General features: G+C 37.7%; 1 protein-coding gene across 11 annotated transcripts in view; it reads right to left on the bottom strand.

Moving 5' to 3' along the window:
- LOC129764676 (basic helix-loop-helix ARNT-like protein 2) overlaps window positions 1–19515 on the bottom strand; it is a 242926-nt gene that overhangs the window by 33638 nt on the left and 189773 nt on the right. For 9 of the 11 annotated variants that reach the window (XM_055764005.1, XM_055764004.1, XM_055764003.1 and 6 more), the window contains one exon: window positions 13603–13641. The exons of 1 other annotated variant lie outside the window; for it this stretch is intronic. In XM_055764005.1, coding sequence (XP_055619980.1) covers window positions 13603–13641 — 39 coding nt within the window. Of the gene's footprint in view, window positions 1–13602; window positions 13642–14269; window positions 14394–19515 lie in introns of those variants that run through there. One more of the 11 variants, XM_055764010.1, reaches the window with a different exon arrangement.

Genomic DNA, 19515 nt, shown 5'->3' with positions numbered 1-19515 from the left:
ATCAATAGAGTGCCGTGTTATGAAACATCAGAATAATAGCAAAAACAATATAACGATCATAAGGTGTTGGACAGGTTATTCCAGACGACATTGGAATATATTCCATCTGATCGTCTTTAGAAAGGTTAATGACCTTCAAAGGATAAATTTATCTTGGGCACATTGAATTGATGTTCATGACTTCCAGTCGGGTGTTTATCAGCTCTGATAATAATTGTGTGGTCCTCACAAAGCATATATTCCAATGCCGTCAGTTCACTGAAATTCTTCGCATACCGTTTGATGATAAGGTAGGATGTTGATAATCATTTGCTGCGATACCTATTGTTCCAACAGTATTCATTCGACAATATGAAGACTGAATACCTGAAATTAACCAGATTCTACCATGCAAATCTGCGGTCAAAGCAGTATGTACACTTGAGAGATGCAACAAGTTTGAAGGGATATAAAAAAACATTAGTCGTTCGACAAATCTACTGCCACATATGTCGGAAGTCCACGATACATGAATATCATACGTCCATACTATTTCATTACATTTATTCGCAACGAAGAACGTAACCACACAGAATTGAATTAATCAAATATGTGATCCGTTTTATCTACAAAATAAAAAAGGGTCTGAAATTCAATCGAATTCGAAAGGTGTTTCGTGAAGTCACTAATTGAATTACTGTTGGAAAAATTATTTGGAGAGAAATGTGAATGTTCAGAATTATTGGAATCTAAAAACAATTTTGGGCGGGATGAGATTCGCCCAAATCTGCTGGTAATAAAATTAATCAATTGCATCCATTACCCGTCTGCTGTTTATCGGGCGGGAGACGACAGCAAAATAAAATCGACACGAGACTGAGTCAGCCACTCACTGCGGACAGTGCAATAGAGAATTAAAAATCCCTCGATGAGTGTCGTAAGATTTCAGTTGATCGTCTCTTGTTACACTTTCCGATCAAGAACTCATCATCCGCTCTATGGAATGGGATTAATCGTTTGTGGCTTACACTCACGATAAAACCTGAGTAGTAGAAGTAATGCTTCGAGAGTGCAAGCAGTTGGGATTCCGCTCTCATATTGCTTTTTTGAGATCTTGGTAGCTCACCGTTCCAAGTATTCTCTCTGTGTACATATGAAGAATAAAAGAGCCTCGCCTGCTGGGGGTGATTTAAAAACATCCGACTAGAGGGATATACTTATTCATTGATCGTTGAATGTGATTTTTTACCATCCCTGTTCTCTGGTGACGCGCCAGAAGCTCCGGGAGCTCGGATGGGAGGTTCTTTTGCATCCGCCGTATAGTCCGGACCTTGCACCAAATGACTATCACCTGTTTTTGTCCATGGCGAACGAGCTAGGCAGTCAGAAGTTAGCCACAAAAGAGGCCTGTGAAAATTGGCTATCCGAGTTTTTTGCCAATAAGGAAGCTAGCTTCTATAACAGTGGTATTATGAAGTTGGCATCTCATTGGGAACAAGTCATCGAACAAAACGGCGCATATTTGACTTAAAACAGATGATCGTAACTAATTTTATGAACAAATGAAAATTAAAAAAAAAATACCGCAGAACTTTTTTGACAGCCTAATATAAATTTATTTTCAGACAAAATTTCCGCTCAAGATTCTTGATTCACTTGCAAATAACATGTTTCTCCGTTACATGGAATACATGTTTGATACAGAAAAGTAAATTATCATTCATATTTTTATTTGCAAAGAGCGTTATTCCACCAGAGAATCTATTGTCATTTTCGCTTCATACCAACGGAACACGAAGCTTTATTCCGCAAACGCGAAATCTAACAAAGATGTAATTGTAGAACATATGAGAATTCACTTTTCGAGCTTCCTACAGAGTATTCCGTTTTTTTTTCGATTTTCTCTTCGCTATATTGATACAAGAAAATAGAGATGGTTCAAATCGGATCATTCCTTCCTCGGGTTTTGCGCTTACGAACGCATTTGGCCTTCCATTTTTATTTATATAGATTTTATTTATATAAATATTTCAATCGGGAAGCTGGGTGAATTATTATTAGTAATAAATTAGAAATTTATCAGCAGCCGAGACGTAAATCGTAGATGATTATTAGTGATGCGTGAGTGAAAATCGGATTTCATTGCGGGAGTTATGTATCGTTAGGCAAAGAGCATAAATATCACCATATTTCTTTTGCACACAAGACAATGCAAGAATGTATTCCATGTGCGGGGGTAGGTGGTGGGTCATCACTAAAAACGCAAAAACACAACACCGAAGGTTCTTTCCAGAACCACCAACATGTTCACAAAGAGTATACAGTAAACTCATTCATTTTCCAGGAGAAGAAAATAAAACAAAATATTAATAAAAAACAAAGACTGTCCCTTTTGTATAGCCCTACGTCACTACGGTTATGTCCCCGACATTACCCACCCGTCTTTTTTATTTGTTCGACGCAAAACTGTTTATCATTACTCAAAAATGCGCGAGATTAATTTTCTATCACCCACAGTATGTATAAACCTTTCTAATGCCCATTTAAGATAATGTTCGTATACAAACATGATCAGTTTTAAGTAGAGGAAAAGGTCTGGAAAAATGGAAGTGAAGTTGATATCAATCAGCGATGAAACGGATACCGGATAGCTTCAAGGCCGGATAGTCGGATATGCGACAGTCGGATATTCGGCTTTTTATTTGCGAATACGGAACTGAAAGACACTGCATGTGTGCATTTGGCGAATGAAGGATTACATTTTAGAAGAAATAAACACATTTACACATTACATAAAAATAATGAACTATGAATAAATTATCCGTTTCCGTCGATATTCTTTAATAGGGATTCGAGTTTTCTGCAAGTAATATTCAACAGGGTTTTTTTTTCTGGATTCAACTACTTAGTAGTAGATCAGAATTACTTAATTTCAGCCTTTTTAGACCCGTGGATCACGTCAGACTATTTAGGAGTTCTTGAAACGTAAATAATCTTACTGGCACTGTTATTGGAGTACATAAAATATCTTGCGACGAATGTTCTGAGTGTAACCAGCTCATCATCGTCTTCAAACCCTATATACGAAACTCACTGCAAACTTTTTGGGACTGTTTCAATGAAGTGACAAATGAAAATGATAGTAGGCAGTGTCTTAGAATATCAACAAATATTCACGAATATGATTCTATTACAGTGTAAATGACTTTTTTTCATCCTGAAACACACTGCCCTCATTACCGTTCTGAATCATATTTCGGACGATTAAGGCATATGATGCAGAAAACAGGTCTAAACTTTATGCACAGGTATTATTTGGTTGATATTTTTAATAAATTAGTTCAACATGCTTTTAAGCTTTCTACTTTAGTACCTATTTGATTGAAAACATAAAAAATCATCGAATAAATTGCTTTTCAAATTCAAACTTCCGACGCTTTATTTTGTAATTTTTTGAACGAAAAATACATTACACTTACTTATATTTTATAGTCTACTGCGAAACACTTACCAAGCAATCACAGTAAACTGTTAACGATGATGAGAACTGATGAAACACGGGAGAAATTTAAATATTGATGAACGGGTAAATTCTACGTGCTCACGCTGAACAAGTTTCAAACACAAACGATAGTGAGTAGTGTTGATAGATTTTTGCCGATTATGTTCTAATTCAAATGTAGTTCTCATATGAAATGATAGTGGAACCAAGAGATTACTCTAAGGAAGCAATTGTGATATTATTTATATAGTTATATCATCGGTGCATTAAGCATTTCAAGATATTAGATCAAAGTGTCCGAAATATGATGCTGTCCGAAATATGATTCAGAACGGTATATTGATGACGCTAACAAACGAGTTCATTTTGTTGTTCATATCGGTGATGCATGAACAAAATTGCTATAATGAATGGATGCGGCATTGAGTGGGGATCATAACTTCGCTGTTATTTATATTTTGAATATCAAAAGCAACAAATTGATATTCATCACATCCGAAACGATATTCGTTCTGGCATCAAAAACAAAAAAAAAATAGTCAGGCTAGACCATTTAGAGAACAAAAACGCCCGAGTTCGATGAAACGAACTTTGCAAGAAATAGCGCATGATTTTGTTTGGCGAGACGGTAACAACGGCATAAATAAAAATCAAACGCACACAGCTGCCTCAGGTTAAAAGTAAACAACAGCTGATATTACTTTGTCTAAAATGAAATTCAATTCTGGCATCTTGAATAACAAGATGAAAATGACACTGGGTGGAAAAATAAACTTCAAAACATATTGAAGAACAAAAGTTCAATAATGAATTGTTAAGAATGAAAACCAGTTTAACAATATCGACACTTTCCTTCTTCCCTTACTGAGTCACGGCTACACTCAATTCTCAGATCACACCGAAACGATTGCTCTTCAACAACGATGATTGTAACTTATTCGAATGTTTATGCTTGTAACTTATGCGAGCAGAAGTAAATAACATTCAATTTAAATTCCTCGAAGAAGGATTCATGTTTTCCTCCCCGGTAGGAATCCTTTTTTAATGAAGCTCTCGGCTGCCAGAAAAAATGTACCAGTTTTACACGACCGTGTCATTCCATCTCCAGCGGGACGACCTCCAGATATTCATCAGGCGCAACGAACGAAATTGCGAAGAGTGTGCCCATTGAAGATTACAGAGGAAAATTCTAGGTACACACGATCGAAGCCACATTTAAGTGCGCACAAATTAGGGGGAGCTTCTGTCTCGAGCATCCAACTTGAGCGTTTTCCATCTAAAGCTCCATTTTATTGGCGAGTTTCGTCGAAGCATTCATCCCATCATCACTGCCACCGTCACCCCCTCCACCCACGCACAAATCTCTGCCAACGCGCTGTCAGGAGAATTTTAAATAATTAATGGAAAATTTATTGTCGATTAAAGCTGTGTTGAAAAATTTATTCCAGATACACCATGACATCTCTCTCTCTGTAAGTCCGTCAGCTTCGTAACATTCTTCAGACGCGCATTGAGCTCGCTAAAGTCTGCAGTCGGCTGACAGTGATGGTTTATTCTTAAATAATAGCATATTATATTAACTTCCATCATCGCCGGCTGACTTCCGCTCCTCGTTTAATTTCGTGCGAAATGATGTTGTTTTGTTGTGCGGAGAGGTATCGGATACGTAACGCGAACTTCCCACGAATTAGACAAAGTATTGCGTTATATTAATATGGGGTAGGACGGATTTGCTGAGGAAATCGATTCGTTTAAGTCAAGAAGATTCCAGAACAAATATTAAATATTTAAGTAACCTTACACCAAATTTGGCAAACTCCAATTGCCCCTCTTCTACAACATTATATCGTAGTTTCATTTTCTAATAGATTAGTTCACTCCAATTGCAAAAGAAAAACTGAGTTAGAGAAGTTAGAGAAAAAACTCCAATTGGACCACCGTTCGGTTTTTCTATGGGAACACCTACTCAAATGGAAAGTTGGCAAACAAAACTCCCGATGAACCGATGTATCAATGAGTATCATTTTTATATGTTTACAACATATCAATCTTGATAAAGCGAAATACAAAAAAAAGTTGATGGGTCTGGGCCTAGTGGCACGGACGAGATCTTGACATAGGACTGTGAATGTGTGTAGTAATTGCATTTGAATTGAGTTTTTTCATTGTTCAAAATATTTCTTTTTTTTTGTCTTTTGATACTTCAAATGGCTGAAAAAAGCCGTTTCATGTATGAACTTGTATCCTTCAAACGAGTTAGATGAGATAACGTGGTAGAATCCGGAACCACATTCTGTTCAAGAACGTACACAAAAATACAATTGAAGCCATTACTACCATTTTTTCCATTCATTCATATGCTCTTCATATAGTATTAGTTGTTCTTAGCCCAACTAAAATTCGCATTGGGTTGAATAAACACTTAGAAAGTAAAAATTATAAAAGAAAATTATCTTTTCCATTTCAAATATGTTTTCTCTATATTAAAGTAACATGTTTTTACTGATGAGAAAAATTGATAATTGTGTTCGGTATTGGTAATCATCTTATATTACATTGGGGATTTTTTTTCTCTATTTCATCATAATCCTAGACAAGATGCCTCCTGTGTTATGGATCACAGAGGGCGGTTTTCATCATATCTCGTTCCACTTCGGCATCTTTTACCCGATACGCACCATCCAACGACTGTTTACCGTCCTTCTATCATCATCACTCAGTAAACACTGGCGGAGTGAACAAACAATACCCAACAACCAAACAAAACGGCCCTTTTCAGAGTCATCACATCATTATCAAAGAGTTTAACGATGTAATTCTTCAAACATATCCAAAATCAACAGATAGCCTAACGGAATCCTACGTCAACTATGCGATCGTGTCTCTTTCCTGTCTAATGGTATATAACACTACATATGTAGCAATAACGATGTTGAGTAATATGCGTTTGAAAACTCTTAATGAATCGTTACATTTTTCGTAGAGTGACCCCCCTATATAGAAATCAAAGACATAGTCCTATGTCAAGATCAGCGTAAAATATTGACGCACTAAGAAAATCCTTATCACTATGAATGAGATGATTTCGAAGAATCAACTTCAGACCATTTTTTTTGGGTACACATCGATGAGCTCCGCCGGATGCATTCAATAACAATATGATCCATTTTATTTGAGCCACTTTGAGCCATGGTAATGCGTCTCTTTGTTGAAACTTGAGTTTATATTAGGACGACGCAAATGCGTTCTGCGGAAGAGTAAATTAATGTCCTCGATATAAACTGTGCTAATTTTTGAATGGCAAACACGTAGAGTAAAATGAAGCGGAGGCGAATTTGATCAACCAATAAAATCAGTGATCAGAGAAATAGATTCAATTGATTATTGGCAATATATTCCCGGAACAGCAGAATCCCACTTTTGAGCTTGATTTTTGATTTCAGACTATTCATGCTTGATTTTCTCGGAACATATCAAATTAATCGTTCAACTGAGTTTACATGCTTTCGATTGCATCTTCATTCTTTGATTTTTCTGACATTTGAGTCCAGTGCAGTCGAAACGAGTACACCTACGCACGCCATTGATCTTTGAACAGAATAATGTTTCAAACCGCATTGGTATCCCTTAGGGTCAAATCAACTTATTCTTTCAACAGCATAATTCACAAAACACTAAGTTCCAATTTGGATACATAAAGAATAGAGAGAAAAAGCTTTAAATGACGATTCATTTGGACCGGAGCCCACCACCAGACCACCAGGCTTCAATTGCTTTGATTTTCATTTAGAAACGACGAGCCAAAATCAACAAAAGTTACCCTGCCGGGAGCACTCTTCTAAGCACAAACAGTTGTTAACAAACGTTGTTTCGATTATTCCAGTTTCGCTTTCTCCATTGTGTTTTTCACGGAAACCGAAACATCCTGCGTGGTAGATTTCATCGCAACATATTTTGTGAACGTGTATTAGTTTGCTGCGAGAAGCATGATGCTGTGTTGCAAATGGGCGTTTTATTAATAAACCCTTAGCGAACGAATGCCGCCATACTCGTGACATTGCAAATATTCGCCATCTATTTCGTCCCTATACTTATGTGTTGACGTCTCACTCACAGCAATACAAGACCCGCATGAATGAAGGAACAAAACAAATTCACTTAAACCAAAAAATCACCTATGTTGATAAAGACGGTATGACGAACAGAAAAAGAAACAAAGCAACTTATCAAGACAAATCGTTGGGTATATAATTGAATCTTGGTCACTCAGACTTGTTCATGCTATCGAAATAAGATCTTAAAAAACAGCATGACAAGCAACGGTTTCTGGAGTCTAGAATATAGAATCTAGAATATGGAATCTAGAATCCAGATTTCAGAATCCAGAATCTCTAGAATCTCTACAATCTCTACAACCTCTTGGATTTTTAGAATCTCTAGAATCTCAAGTATTTCTAGAACCTCTTGAATCTCTAGAATCTTCAGAATCTCTAGAATATCAAGTATATCTAGAATTTTTAAATCTCTAGAATCTCTAGAATCTCTAGAATCTCTTGGATTTCTAGAATCTCTACAATCTCTTTGATTTTTGTAATCTCTAGAATCTCAAGTATTTCTAGAATCTCTTGAATCTCTAGAATCTTCAGAATCTCTAGAATCTTCAGAATCTCTAGAATCTTCAGAATCTCTAGAATATCAAGCATATCTAGAATTTTTAGAATCTCTAGAATCTCTGGAATCTCTAAAATATTCTATGTTATATATATTTTCAAGAATTCCAAGAATTTCAAGAATCTCATCTTATTGAATCTAAAACATCTCTAGAGTCTTTACGAATTCGAGAATCTCTAGAATCTTCAGAATCTCTAGAATCTCAAAAATATAAAGAATCTCTAGAAATCTTTAGAATCTCTAGAATCTCTAGAATTTATAGAATCTCTAGAATCTCTAGAATCTCTAAAATCTCTAGAATCTCTAGAGTCTCGAAAATCTCAAGAATTTCTGGAATTTCTAGAATCTCAAAAAACTCCAGAATCTCCACAAATTGAGAATCTCTAGAATCTTCAGAATCTTCAGAATCTCAAGAATCTCAAAAATATAAAGAATCTCTAGAAACCCTAGTATCTCTAGAACCTCTAGAATCTCTAGAATCTCTTGAATCTCAAAAATCTCTACAAGCTCAAGAATCTATAGAATCTGTAGAATCTCTAAAATCTCCAGAACCTCTAGATTTTTTTGAATCTCTAGAATATCTAGAATCTAAAAAAAACCATAATCTCGAAAATCTCTAGAATCTTTACAAACTCAAGAATCTGTAGGATCTCCAAAATCTGTGGAATCTCCAAAATCTCTAGAATCTCTAGAATCTCTAGAATCTCTGAAATATCAAGTATCTCAAAAATCTCAACAAACTCATTAAATCTCTAGAATCTTCAGAATCTGTAGAATCTCTAGAATCTCCAGAATCTCTAGAACCTCTAGAATTTTTGAATCTTCAGAATCTCTAGAACCTCTACAATTTCTATAATCTCTAGAATATCTAGAATCTCGAGTATCCCAGGAATCCCTAGAATCTCAAGAATCTTCATAATCTCAACAAACTCAATAATCGCTAGAATCTTCAGAATCTGTAGAAACTCTAGATTCTCTAGAATCTTCAGAATCAGTGTTGCCACACGTACAGATTTATCTGAAAATGTACAGATTTTTTCGTTATTTTTGGTACAGTACAGATTTTTGTCAAAAAGTACAGATTGGTACATATTTTTTCCGCGTGTTAAATTTCCTACATTCGGAAAAAGCAACATTAAAGTACATGACCACTTTTACGCCGCTTGGAGCGATTTTTTAAAATTTTAATTCATGGTAGTACGTAATCTGGATTTAAAAGAAACTATTTATAAGCATTATAAAACACACGAAGGACTTGCAAATTTACATAGTATTTGTAGTAAATAAATGAGTATTTTTTCATGCTAAATTCCTAGAACAAATATTTTTGACGGTACAGATTTTTGGTACAGGTTTTTGGATAAAAAAGTACAGATGAGAACGATTTTTAACCCCTCTGGTACAGATTAAAATGTGACAACACTGTTTAGAATCTCTGTAATACCGATGATCTCCATAATCTTCAAAATCTCTAGAATCTCTAGAATCTGTAGAATCTCTAAAATCTCTAGAATCTGTGAATCTCGAGAATCCGTAGAATCTCTAGAATTCCTAGAATTCCTCCTTTCAGACGGCTAAACTGGGTGAACCCAAATTGAACCAATTAAAACGTGAGATATTGCGCAACATAAAATCAAGCACTAAATAATATAATTTCAATACGGGGCTGATTCTTATGTCAATAGAAAGTAAATGTACTGAATGAACAACTGAGAGAGCACAGATCGCTTGTATTTAACCAATCAAAACGCGGGATTTTCGTGCAGTTAATGCTTGACATTTTTCAACTGCTCGATAGTTAGTTTCATAAAACATATTATTATCTTCACTAAAATAGATTGTTATGGAGTGCCCGAATCAATTGAAGCCAAAATCTCGTTAATCCATCAGGAAATGACTGAGCAATGAGCGCTCGAAATTGGCCAATTTTCGCGATGTTTCGTTTTTTAATTTGCACCCCAATATGTTCCCGAAAGACGGAATACTTCGTCAAAAAACACCATATCTGGAACTTGAATCGAAATTGTTTCTTCAACCGTGCATTCGCGATCGATAACAGGTGACGCCACTCGAATTTAAACTAATGATCGACTGGATTATTTTTTTGACGGAAGCCATTAGTGTAATTTCGATTTTTGATGCTAAAGAAATCCCAATGTTCAAGAATTATTTTTTTCACACCTTCCATTTTCTTGAAAATGACTTTTCGAAAAATCGAACATTGGCCGAAACCCACACTATTTTTTTGCAAGTACAAACATACTGCAAACTGAAAGTCACTTCATTTAGCAAATATATGGTATTCATAAATGCATTAAATTTACATTCAGGAACGAACGAGCACTGGAGGATGGAGGTCTCTAAGTATAAACCTAAATTAATCCACCTAAGGTGAGATGTGACATTTCTTATTTCATATACTGTTAACTTATTACTTGCAGGTTTTTCTTTCAAACGAGAGCGTATGCTGTTATTTTTATTGTTGGTCGTGGAGAAATGTCTATGCTGAAGTACAATTTCTTCCCAATTATTCATGTCCCGAAAAATTGAACATTTTCCTAAACCTGCAAAGTACCAAAATGATGCGAAAAAGCAATGGAATCAAGGGTTGGATGGTTATTATTCGGTCCGGCGGAAGGATATTCACACCAGCAATCTCGTTAGAATCCTCATCACACGTACCGATCATTTCCTCCAGCTCCACAAACGAAATTCTACGGGCCGGCATCCATTAAGGTTATGACTGACAAAAAATCATACAGATTTTCAATAACTTTTACTAAATTAATCAGTATTTGCAAACATTCACAAATTAAAATTCAAAAACAAATGAAAAACCTTCCGTCTTCCGTCAGATGTATTGGTAATAATTCCGCAAAAAAAAAAGTTCGTTATGGCCAACGTTCGATTTTAAGGAGAAGGAGAAGGAGAAGGAGAAGGAGAAGGAGAAGGAGAAGGAGAAGGAGAAGGAGAAGGAGAAGGAGAAGGAGAAGGAGAAGGAGAAGGAGAAGGAGAAGGAGAAGGAGAAGGAGAAGGAGAAGGAGAAGGAGAAGGAGAAGGAGAAGGAGAAGGAGAAGGAGAAGGAGAAGGAGAAGGAGAAGGAGAAGGAGAAGGAGAAGGAGAAGGAGAAGGAGAAGGAGAAGGAGAAGGAGAAGGAGAAGGAGAAGGAGAAGGAGAAGGAGAAGGAGAAGGAGAAGGAGAAGGAGAAGGAGAAGGAGAAGGAGAAGGAGAAGGAGAAGGAGAAGGAGAAGGAGAAGGAGAAGGAGAAGGAGAAGGAGAAGGAGAAGGAGAAGGAGAAGGAGAAGGAGAAGGAGAAGGAGAAGGAGAAGGAGAAGGAGAAGGAGAAGGAGAAGGAGAAGGAGAAGGAGAAGGAGAAGGAGAAGGAGAAGGAGAAGGAGAAGGAGAAGGAGAAGGAGAAGGAGAAGGAGAAGGAGAAGGAGAAGGAGAAGGAGAAGGAGAAGGAGAAGGAGAAGGAGAAGGAGAAGGAGAAGGAGAAGGAGAAGGAGAAGGAGAAGGAGAAGGAGAAGGAGAAGGAGAAGGAGAAGGAGAAGGAGAAGGAGAAGGAGAAGGAGAAGGAGAAGGAGAAGGAGAAGGAGAAGGAGAAGGAGAAGGAGAAGGAGAAGGAGAAGGAGAAGGAGAAGGAGAAGGAGAAGGAGAAGGAGAAGGAGAAGGAGAAGGAGAAGGAGAAGGAGAAGGAGAAGGAGAAGGAGAAGGAGAAGGAGAAGGAGAAGGAGAAGGAGAAGGAGAAGGAGAAGGAGAAGGAGAAGGAGAAGGAGAAGGAGAAGGAGAAGGAGAAGGAGAAGGAAAAAAATGAGAAATTGTGTAGGAATACAATAAAAACTAATCAGAATCCAACGAAGATCAAATCACCAGCGCAAAAGCCATCTTCCATCAACAGCACGAAAGCTTTGTTCCAGCAACACAAACTCTAAAGGTTGTTTTCAGACCAACCAAAATTTTCATAAAGAGTTAATTTTTCCAGTCAACTGATTAATTTTCCGGGTAGATCACATCACGCAAAGAGCTTTACAAAAACTTAAAAATCTCTTTGGTCTTGATGTCTTAGGGAGCACAAATTTAATTGGTTCTAATATTTCGCCTGAAATAAGCTTACTATTTTCATTTGCTGGTAAAAGATTGGAACTCGGTCCATCGGTTGTGAGCTTTCAAAAACTCGTTAAAATGAGAAAAAAGCTCCGAAAGTTGCAAATAAAATAAAAATACGAATCGAAAAGTTTTCGATAATGACTAACTATGAAGGTTTGAACAAAATCGGAGCAATCTTTACTCTGTATATCCTTGTTTTTATGGCATTGCGGCTTCATATTGTTCGCAAGGCTCCGAATATCACATCGTTCATGCATTCATTTTATGCTGCCCTAGAAAGAGCTTTATCACTGCACGATATTAAATTGTTGTCACTTTGTAACATCGCGTGTTCATAAAAAAGTAATGAGTAATTCTAGAAAAATAGAACCGAATAATATGTTCACTTATCTAGCGGCATTACTCTTTGAACTAGGTTACAAGGAATCATGGAATGGTCTAGATTCGTTACACTCTTGTCAAGCGATCTTTTGATTATTATCATAACGAAAAAAAGTCTCCACACCCTTCTTTTGGTCATATGATTGAGCAACCAAACATCAGTATAATCGTATTGAATCAACATTAATAATGTACTTTTTTGAAGTGTCCACAGCCCCTACTCACTTAATAGATTGCTTTTAACTCTCCTTCAACTTTTGGACTTTCACACTCTGATCTGGTCAACCTTGCCATATAGAGACACTGATTCTCGCCGACTCGTAAAACCCTAATCACAGCACGATATACGGGTTTTATCCACTTTTAATTCGATACCTCACAACACATCGCAGCGCTTCTCTCATCCGCGATCGCGCGAGTGACAAATTGAATTAACGTTACACCAGCTGTGGAACAATGAACTTCAAACATTCAATCACTCAGTCAGCAACGACTATGAAGTTGAAGCAACGATGTAGAAAAAAATCAATTTAGCTCGGTGAAATTCCCAATCGCGAGTGACAGTCGTATTCGACGAGCGTTTCTGTCAGTCCTGTGGTAGGATACGCATTGCAGCTCCTTACAATAAATGTCGTATTTTTATTGAAATTCATGATACCAATGCAATATGACACCCGGCGGTTCACATCTCGCGAACGCGTCCTTTTTCACATAAAGAAAATTTCATTTCATTTTCATTTTAAGAAAATAGAAGCATGAAAATATTATCCCATGTCGAGTATCGACAAACGCGAGCAAAAACTAATCCCAAACATGTTTTCGCGTGTAATATTAATCACGAGCAATCAATTAGGGGAAGGCGCTGGGGTCCATATTCCAACCATAACAAGTAATAAATGAAAAAAAAATATTCGGCTCTGTTATTGACTATAAATATGCAAAAAAAAAATAGTTGTACTTACATCATTTTGCAAGCAGCCTTTGAGTCTTCATAATCGTGTCTGAAAGTGTAGAAGGAGGAAAGAAAAGAAGAAAAACTTCCGTAAGAATTCATCCGAAGAAAAAATGTAGATAATTAATAAAATCCGTAACAACGGTTGGCCGGAAGGCGCCCCCTGTGGAAGGATATTTAATCTGAGAAAACACTTGAAGTCGCGACAATTAGCAGCAACAATCTGCGTCGTTCAAAATGCAGCGTTCGAACACAACAATGCAGATCATTTCGTGTTCATATACTTCCACTGGGGTAGTTCCAGATGGATGTGGGTTGAAAATTAAAATAAACCCCATTACCCCATGCCACAAACCCTTCAAGCTGCGTTTTGTATGCGATAGTGAGCACAGCAAACAAGTTCCGACTCGAACGCACATTGGAAGGACTACCTTTCTATCGTGGATAATTATCGAGCTAAAACCCAATCGACACTAGCGTTTATCGACGAAAGACGAGGTTCCCCAGCACACCTCCGCCCCCATCAGTTCGCCTATTTTAACTTTCCAAGTAACTAGAATAGTTTTTTTTGCGTAGTCCTTTCTTTTGCCAGTTAACCGAAATAGATTGTATTAATATCGTTTGCCACGCACCACAAATCATTTTCCACTTGAGAAATCGGGAAAAACAGTTCTCACCTTTACCGATACGTCACCCCCTCCCACCCTTTCGAGAAACCCGTACAAGGGTGATATTGCGCAGGAAGATAGGAAGCGAAGGCAAAATAAACTATCTTATTTGACGGCTGACTGGTTGCTTCGGTACTGGTAGTGTGCAGAGCAAGCCCCCACCAATGTAGCCGTGCAGGTCGGCGAGTGCAACAATGTTGCAAAAATAGTGTAAACAGTGTAATAGTGCCGGGCTGGCCGCCTCTCTCTCTCTCTATCTCTCTCGTACTCAACTGTCACTGTCTATAAAAAAGTGAGTGAGAGAGTGGGTGTAGCGTTGCACTGCATCGCAGCCACTGAGAGCACGAACACTCGAGATGGTTTTATATGTTCGCGTATGATACGCTTTGGATGGTTGTCACGTTCGCTAGTTTCTAATAATCGCAAAATTGCGATGATGAGTAGCGGTCACGTGGGATGAGGTTCTTCCTTATATGAGAGGAGGAGGGGAAAACTTTTGCGTATCATCAACGAAATTTGGTGGGAATGGTAATGTAAGAAAAAATAAAAGAAGAAACAAATTCTGTTTGTGCATTTTTTTCAAAAAAAAAAAACATCGAGAAAAATTAGTAGGGAGTTACACAATCTTAGTGCTCGATAAGATAGTTATAATACAATCCATTTCATAAGTATAAAGCCACTCCAATTTGTTTATTTTCCAGATATATAAAAGAACCAGGTTGATTCACGATGTATATAGAGTGGAATATCTTCGTTATTGTTTTGTTCTGGCGCAGAACATTCCAAAAACCAAACTTTCATGCCAATTAATTAACATCAATCTCACATGATATACAGTGTGTTAATAATAGGTAGGTTCTGCTTCCTTCTACATAGTTCAAACAACCGATTCTGCATGCATTCAACCGAGTTGCGACAAGTTGAAATTTCATAGCCTTTTTTCATAGGGGCCACAAACACCTGTTAGTCATGGTGCCGTGGGCCGTAAAGAAAAAAAGAGATGAATGAAGAAGGGTGATGCTCCAGACACGACTGCACTTTTAACATAGAACTACAAAACTATTGCCGGCAAGCACAAACATTGATGAAATTTAATAATAAAACTGTTTGATACAAATATTTCATAGCAATGACAAGGGCCGCCAAAAGAAGGCTTTGACTGAGTGACGAGCACGAACGCTTCGCGGAGCATTTCGAGTAGATTGTCTCTTCAACATTAACCCTTTGCGTTCGGAATTAATTTACCTTGAACAAGATTTTCTTATCTTTCCACGCAAATAATCTTTTGTTTACACAAAGTACCGTTATATATTATTCATAGAAGTTCCGATTTTAATCCTGAGCAGGTTCACTAGACATTAAAAATACGTTTAGAAAAAGTGTAAACTATTGCATGGTTGAATAAAGTATTTAGTATGCTTCCTTGCTGTGGGCGCTGAGAGCGAACAAACCCGCAAAGGGTTAATTCTAAGGATCAACATATACCGAATCTATTAGTTGGTGGCTGCGGAAGCGAAAGCAATACCATCGAAATAAAATTTCAACTTCAGTTTTTCACCGAAGAACACAACTTTCAACGGTGAAAAATACCTTACGTCACTTTCAACCCGAAAACAATGAAATCGCGAAAGTTGAATGATCGATTGAAAAAATCACAAATCAGTCATTCACTATTTATCAGTCATCCAAGCAACAAGGCTTTCCAAATAGTATTTCTCAAGGCCAGGTTGTTTAGTTTAGTATTTCAAATAGATATTTTACTCTTTTTTCAACTCCTCAACAATTCAAAACAACATCATTACCCCAATAAATCCAATCACCCTCCTGAGTTCACAGAAGCTCTCTTCAGGCAAACAAAAATACTAAATACATTTTAGAATGCTTCGAAATTTAAAAATAACTCTTTAGTCGAAAGTTTTAGAGGCCCTGGAAAAGGACCGATGGGTTTGTGTTGTTTTGTACACGCAGCTGAAAGTGGTTGATTCATGATTCATTCTTGTTCTCGCAAGAACAGTACACGAACTCAGAACAATACACGTTACGCATTCGGACGCGTTACGCGCACAACATGCCGTGCGGTTCCAGGCGATTAGATATTTGTCCCACACTACCGTTATCTATTTGATAACGCCTAACGCATAGAATCAACAATTCGTACAATCTCCACGGTATGAAAACCGACGAAGTACCTCCTATTTTATGTATCTCTTCTGTTTCGATTCCGCTCTATACAATGCTACCTTCTTGCGTATTCTGAATATGCATTCTGTAGCGAGAAAAATTGTTCAAAACAGTAGCAAAAAAGAAACTGAGGTTGGCCAGGGCGAACACAATATTTAGAGAACTTTCGCCGACAGCCAACCACATGCATCGAAAAATCTTGACTAAGATTGACTTTCAAGCAGGTACTCATATTTATAGAATGTTGCTTTCTAAACAGTTTTGAGATATTGAAATAAGTTTTTGGGTCAATTAGTAAACAACACCACTCATACACCTTTTGTCTTTCGAATGAAATGATTTTTATTCCACTTTGTACCGTTGGCAAAGAGGTGTTAACGCTCGAAACATTGTACCCAAACGTAACGCTCTTGTTTTCCAAACTGACACCCAGTACAGATTCAAATATGATGTAATGCAAAAATACAGAGGCACTCTTTACCGGACGGCAAGCAAACCGTCGCGATGCCCTTACCGAAAAAAAAATGTCTTTTCATGTCCTTAGGTCGAAAATGACTCCGTTGGCTTAGTATCACTCCAGGACATCCTTTTTATAATGATACGAAGCTAAATCCGGCCATAATATCGAAGGAACCTTGTGTTGCTTCAACAGGGAAGCAGACGCTTTTGTAGACACTCCTTGAGGTACATCTGCCATATACAACCCCGGTAGTTACTTGGCAAACTTTGAATGTTTCTGCTTTCTTACTTCCTCCGGTACATCAAACATGTGTAGTGAAGAACAGTAGCCCCGGAAGCTGTCGGAAGTCCGCCTTGTCGTAAATCTCATCATTCATGATGAGACATTGAGGCTTCGTCAGTATCTGGGTTCACAGTTTCCGGGCCGGTGACCATCCCACCGTATTTTACTGTTCGTCACGATTTGGAGCCATCTGCACTTTGTACGTATGCAGTCCCTCCCGGTTCTTGGCCCTCTGAACGAAAGACTTGGACAGATTAAACTTTTTGGCCACATCCCTAATCGAAGCATTGTGATTCCGCTTAGTTTCAATTCGTGCGTAAATAAATGACTTGTACGCTCCAAACTGGAATTCCTCATGCGAAATACGACTTATGCTGGGAAACTTTCATTTCGACTTATAGACGGCATAGATGACATAGTGCTGCCATATTGACCTCGGACGCCCCTCTGTGGTTCTATCAGCTGTACCTTTGTATCGTTGTAGTGTACGAAACGTGGATCATTCATTGATAGAAAGCTGTTTGAGTAGCTCCTAGATCAATTTCGCTGTCTTTCCGCACTTAAATATCATAACAGTTGCCGCACGCTCCTCGTACAGACCAAACTTCATCGTTGCTAGAAAACCGAAGAAATACTGGTAGGACTGAGAAACTAGGTGAAAGTGAAGAAGGGATATCACACTACACGACTGCAGTGTTACCACTTTGTTTCGCTTCAAATTTATCTGCTGGTAGCAGTTGGAATCTCAGTCACATAACTTATGGATATACTATGTAGGGTAAGTGGGGGCAATTTGGACCCCCTAAGCAAAAACAATATTTCCAAACCAATACGGTCTAAATAGACAAAGAGAAATTATACACTGAGCTACACTTATTTTCTATCAATCAATGTTTAATCACTATATCAAGCTCTAAATTACCAAATATATAATATAATAAAAGAGATGAATAGTGGAAATTTGTATATAGGGGTTTTTGGGGCCAAATTTGACAAGTGAAGGTTTCAGTAGGCAAGAAATGTTTCTATGGTGGTTCGAGGTCCACCCCGCCATACAAATGAAACACTAATTTCAGCATTACTCGAGAATTGATTAAGCAAATGGAACCAAATTTGACATGTAGAGGTTTTACGGAACAATAAATGTTTCCATAGTAGACCGATTTAGAAGTCTGTTTAGGAGAAACCATAAATCGGACCAATCAAAACGTGGCAGGTAGAGAGTTCAATTGTTCAATTGTTTATCTAATGAAAAATTACATTTTATTCATTATGATAGATGCGTAGAAATATTTCCTATCAACTGATGCAAACACCTTTCCGATCTATTGAGAAATGTTCGAGTTATATGTGTTTTTTTCCTGCATGTTCTATGTTTAGCTTTTCATTTTACCCTCCATGTAGTCCGGTTAGACGTAGTCCCACGTCAAAAAAATTTTTTTTTTGAGATTATCGTCAGTGATCAAATTCTACATGCTACTAAGTCCCACATTTCGTCCGATCAGCACGGTTTCATTCCCGGTAGATCCGTAAGTACCAATCTGTTGGATTTCACCAGTACTTGTTTCGAAGCTTTAGAACAAAAGGCACAGGTAGACGTGATCTACACAGACCTAAAGGCAGCCTTTGATAAGATCGACCACAAAGTGCTACTGTGTAAACTATCACGGATGGGCGCATCGAACAGATTGGTGTCGTGGTTGTCGTCGTACCTTACTGATAGGAAGCTTCGTGTCAAGCATGGCTCTAGCGTATCATCATCGTTTGTGAGCGTATCTGGTGTCCCACAAGGAAGCAATTTGGGACCTTTATTGTTCGTGTTATATTTCAATGACGCTGCATCTTCGTTAGGCTTCAAGAACAAACTTATGTATGCTGATGATTTGAAGATCTATGTCGTGGTACGTTGCATCAGGGATTGTCTACGTCTTCAAAGGCTACTCGATGAGTTTGTTCACTGGTGCCGCAAGAACAAACTTGTTATTAGCATCGGTAAATGCCATGTAATGACCTTTCATCGATCCAAGGACCCAATCATTTTTGACTATCACATCGTTGAAAATGTTCTTGAGAGAGTAGATGAAGTGGTAGATCTTGGCGTAGTGCTGGATCCTAAACTTTCCTTCCATTCTCATTATACCTGGACCATATCTAGGGCAAACCGACAACTTGGTTTTCTATTCAAGATTGCCAAAGATTTCAAGGACCCGCATTGCCTAAAAGCATTGTATTGCTCTTTTGTTCGCCCGATCCTGGAGAATGCATCTGCTGTTTGGGCTCCTAATGATGTCACGTGGAACCTAAGGATTGAACGAGTGCAAAAGAGGTTTGT

Source organism: Toxorhynchites rutilus, chromosome 2, assembly GCF_029784135.1.
Source record: "Toxorhynchites rutilus septentrionalis strain SRP chromosome 2, ASM2978413v1, whole genome shotgun sequence".
Lineage (NCBI taxonomy): Eukaryota > Metazoa > Arthropoda > Insecta > Diptera > Culicidae > Toxorhynchites > Toxorhynchites rutilus.
Note: the sequence above shows the minus strand (reverse complement) of the source record. Positions and strands in the feature narration are given on the sequence as shown.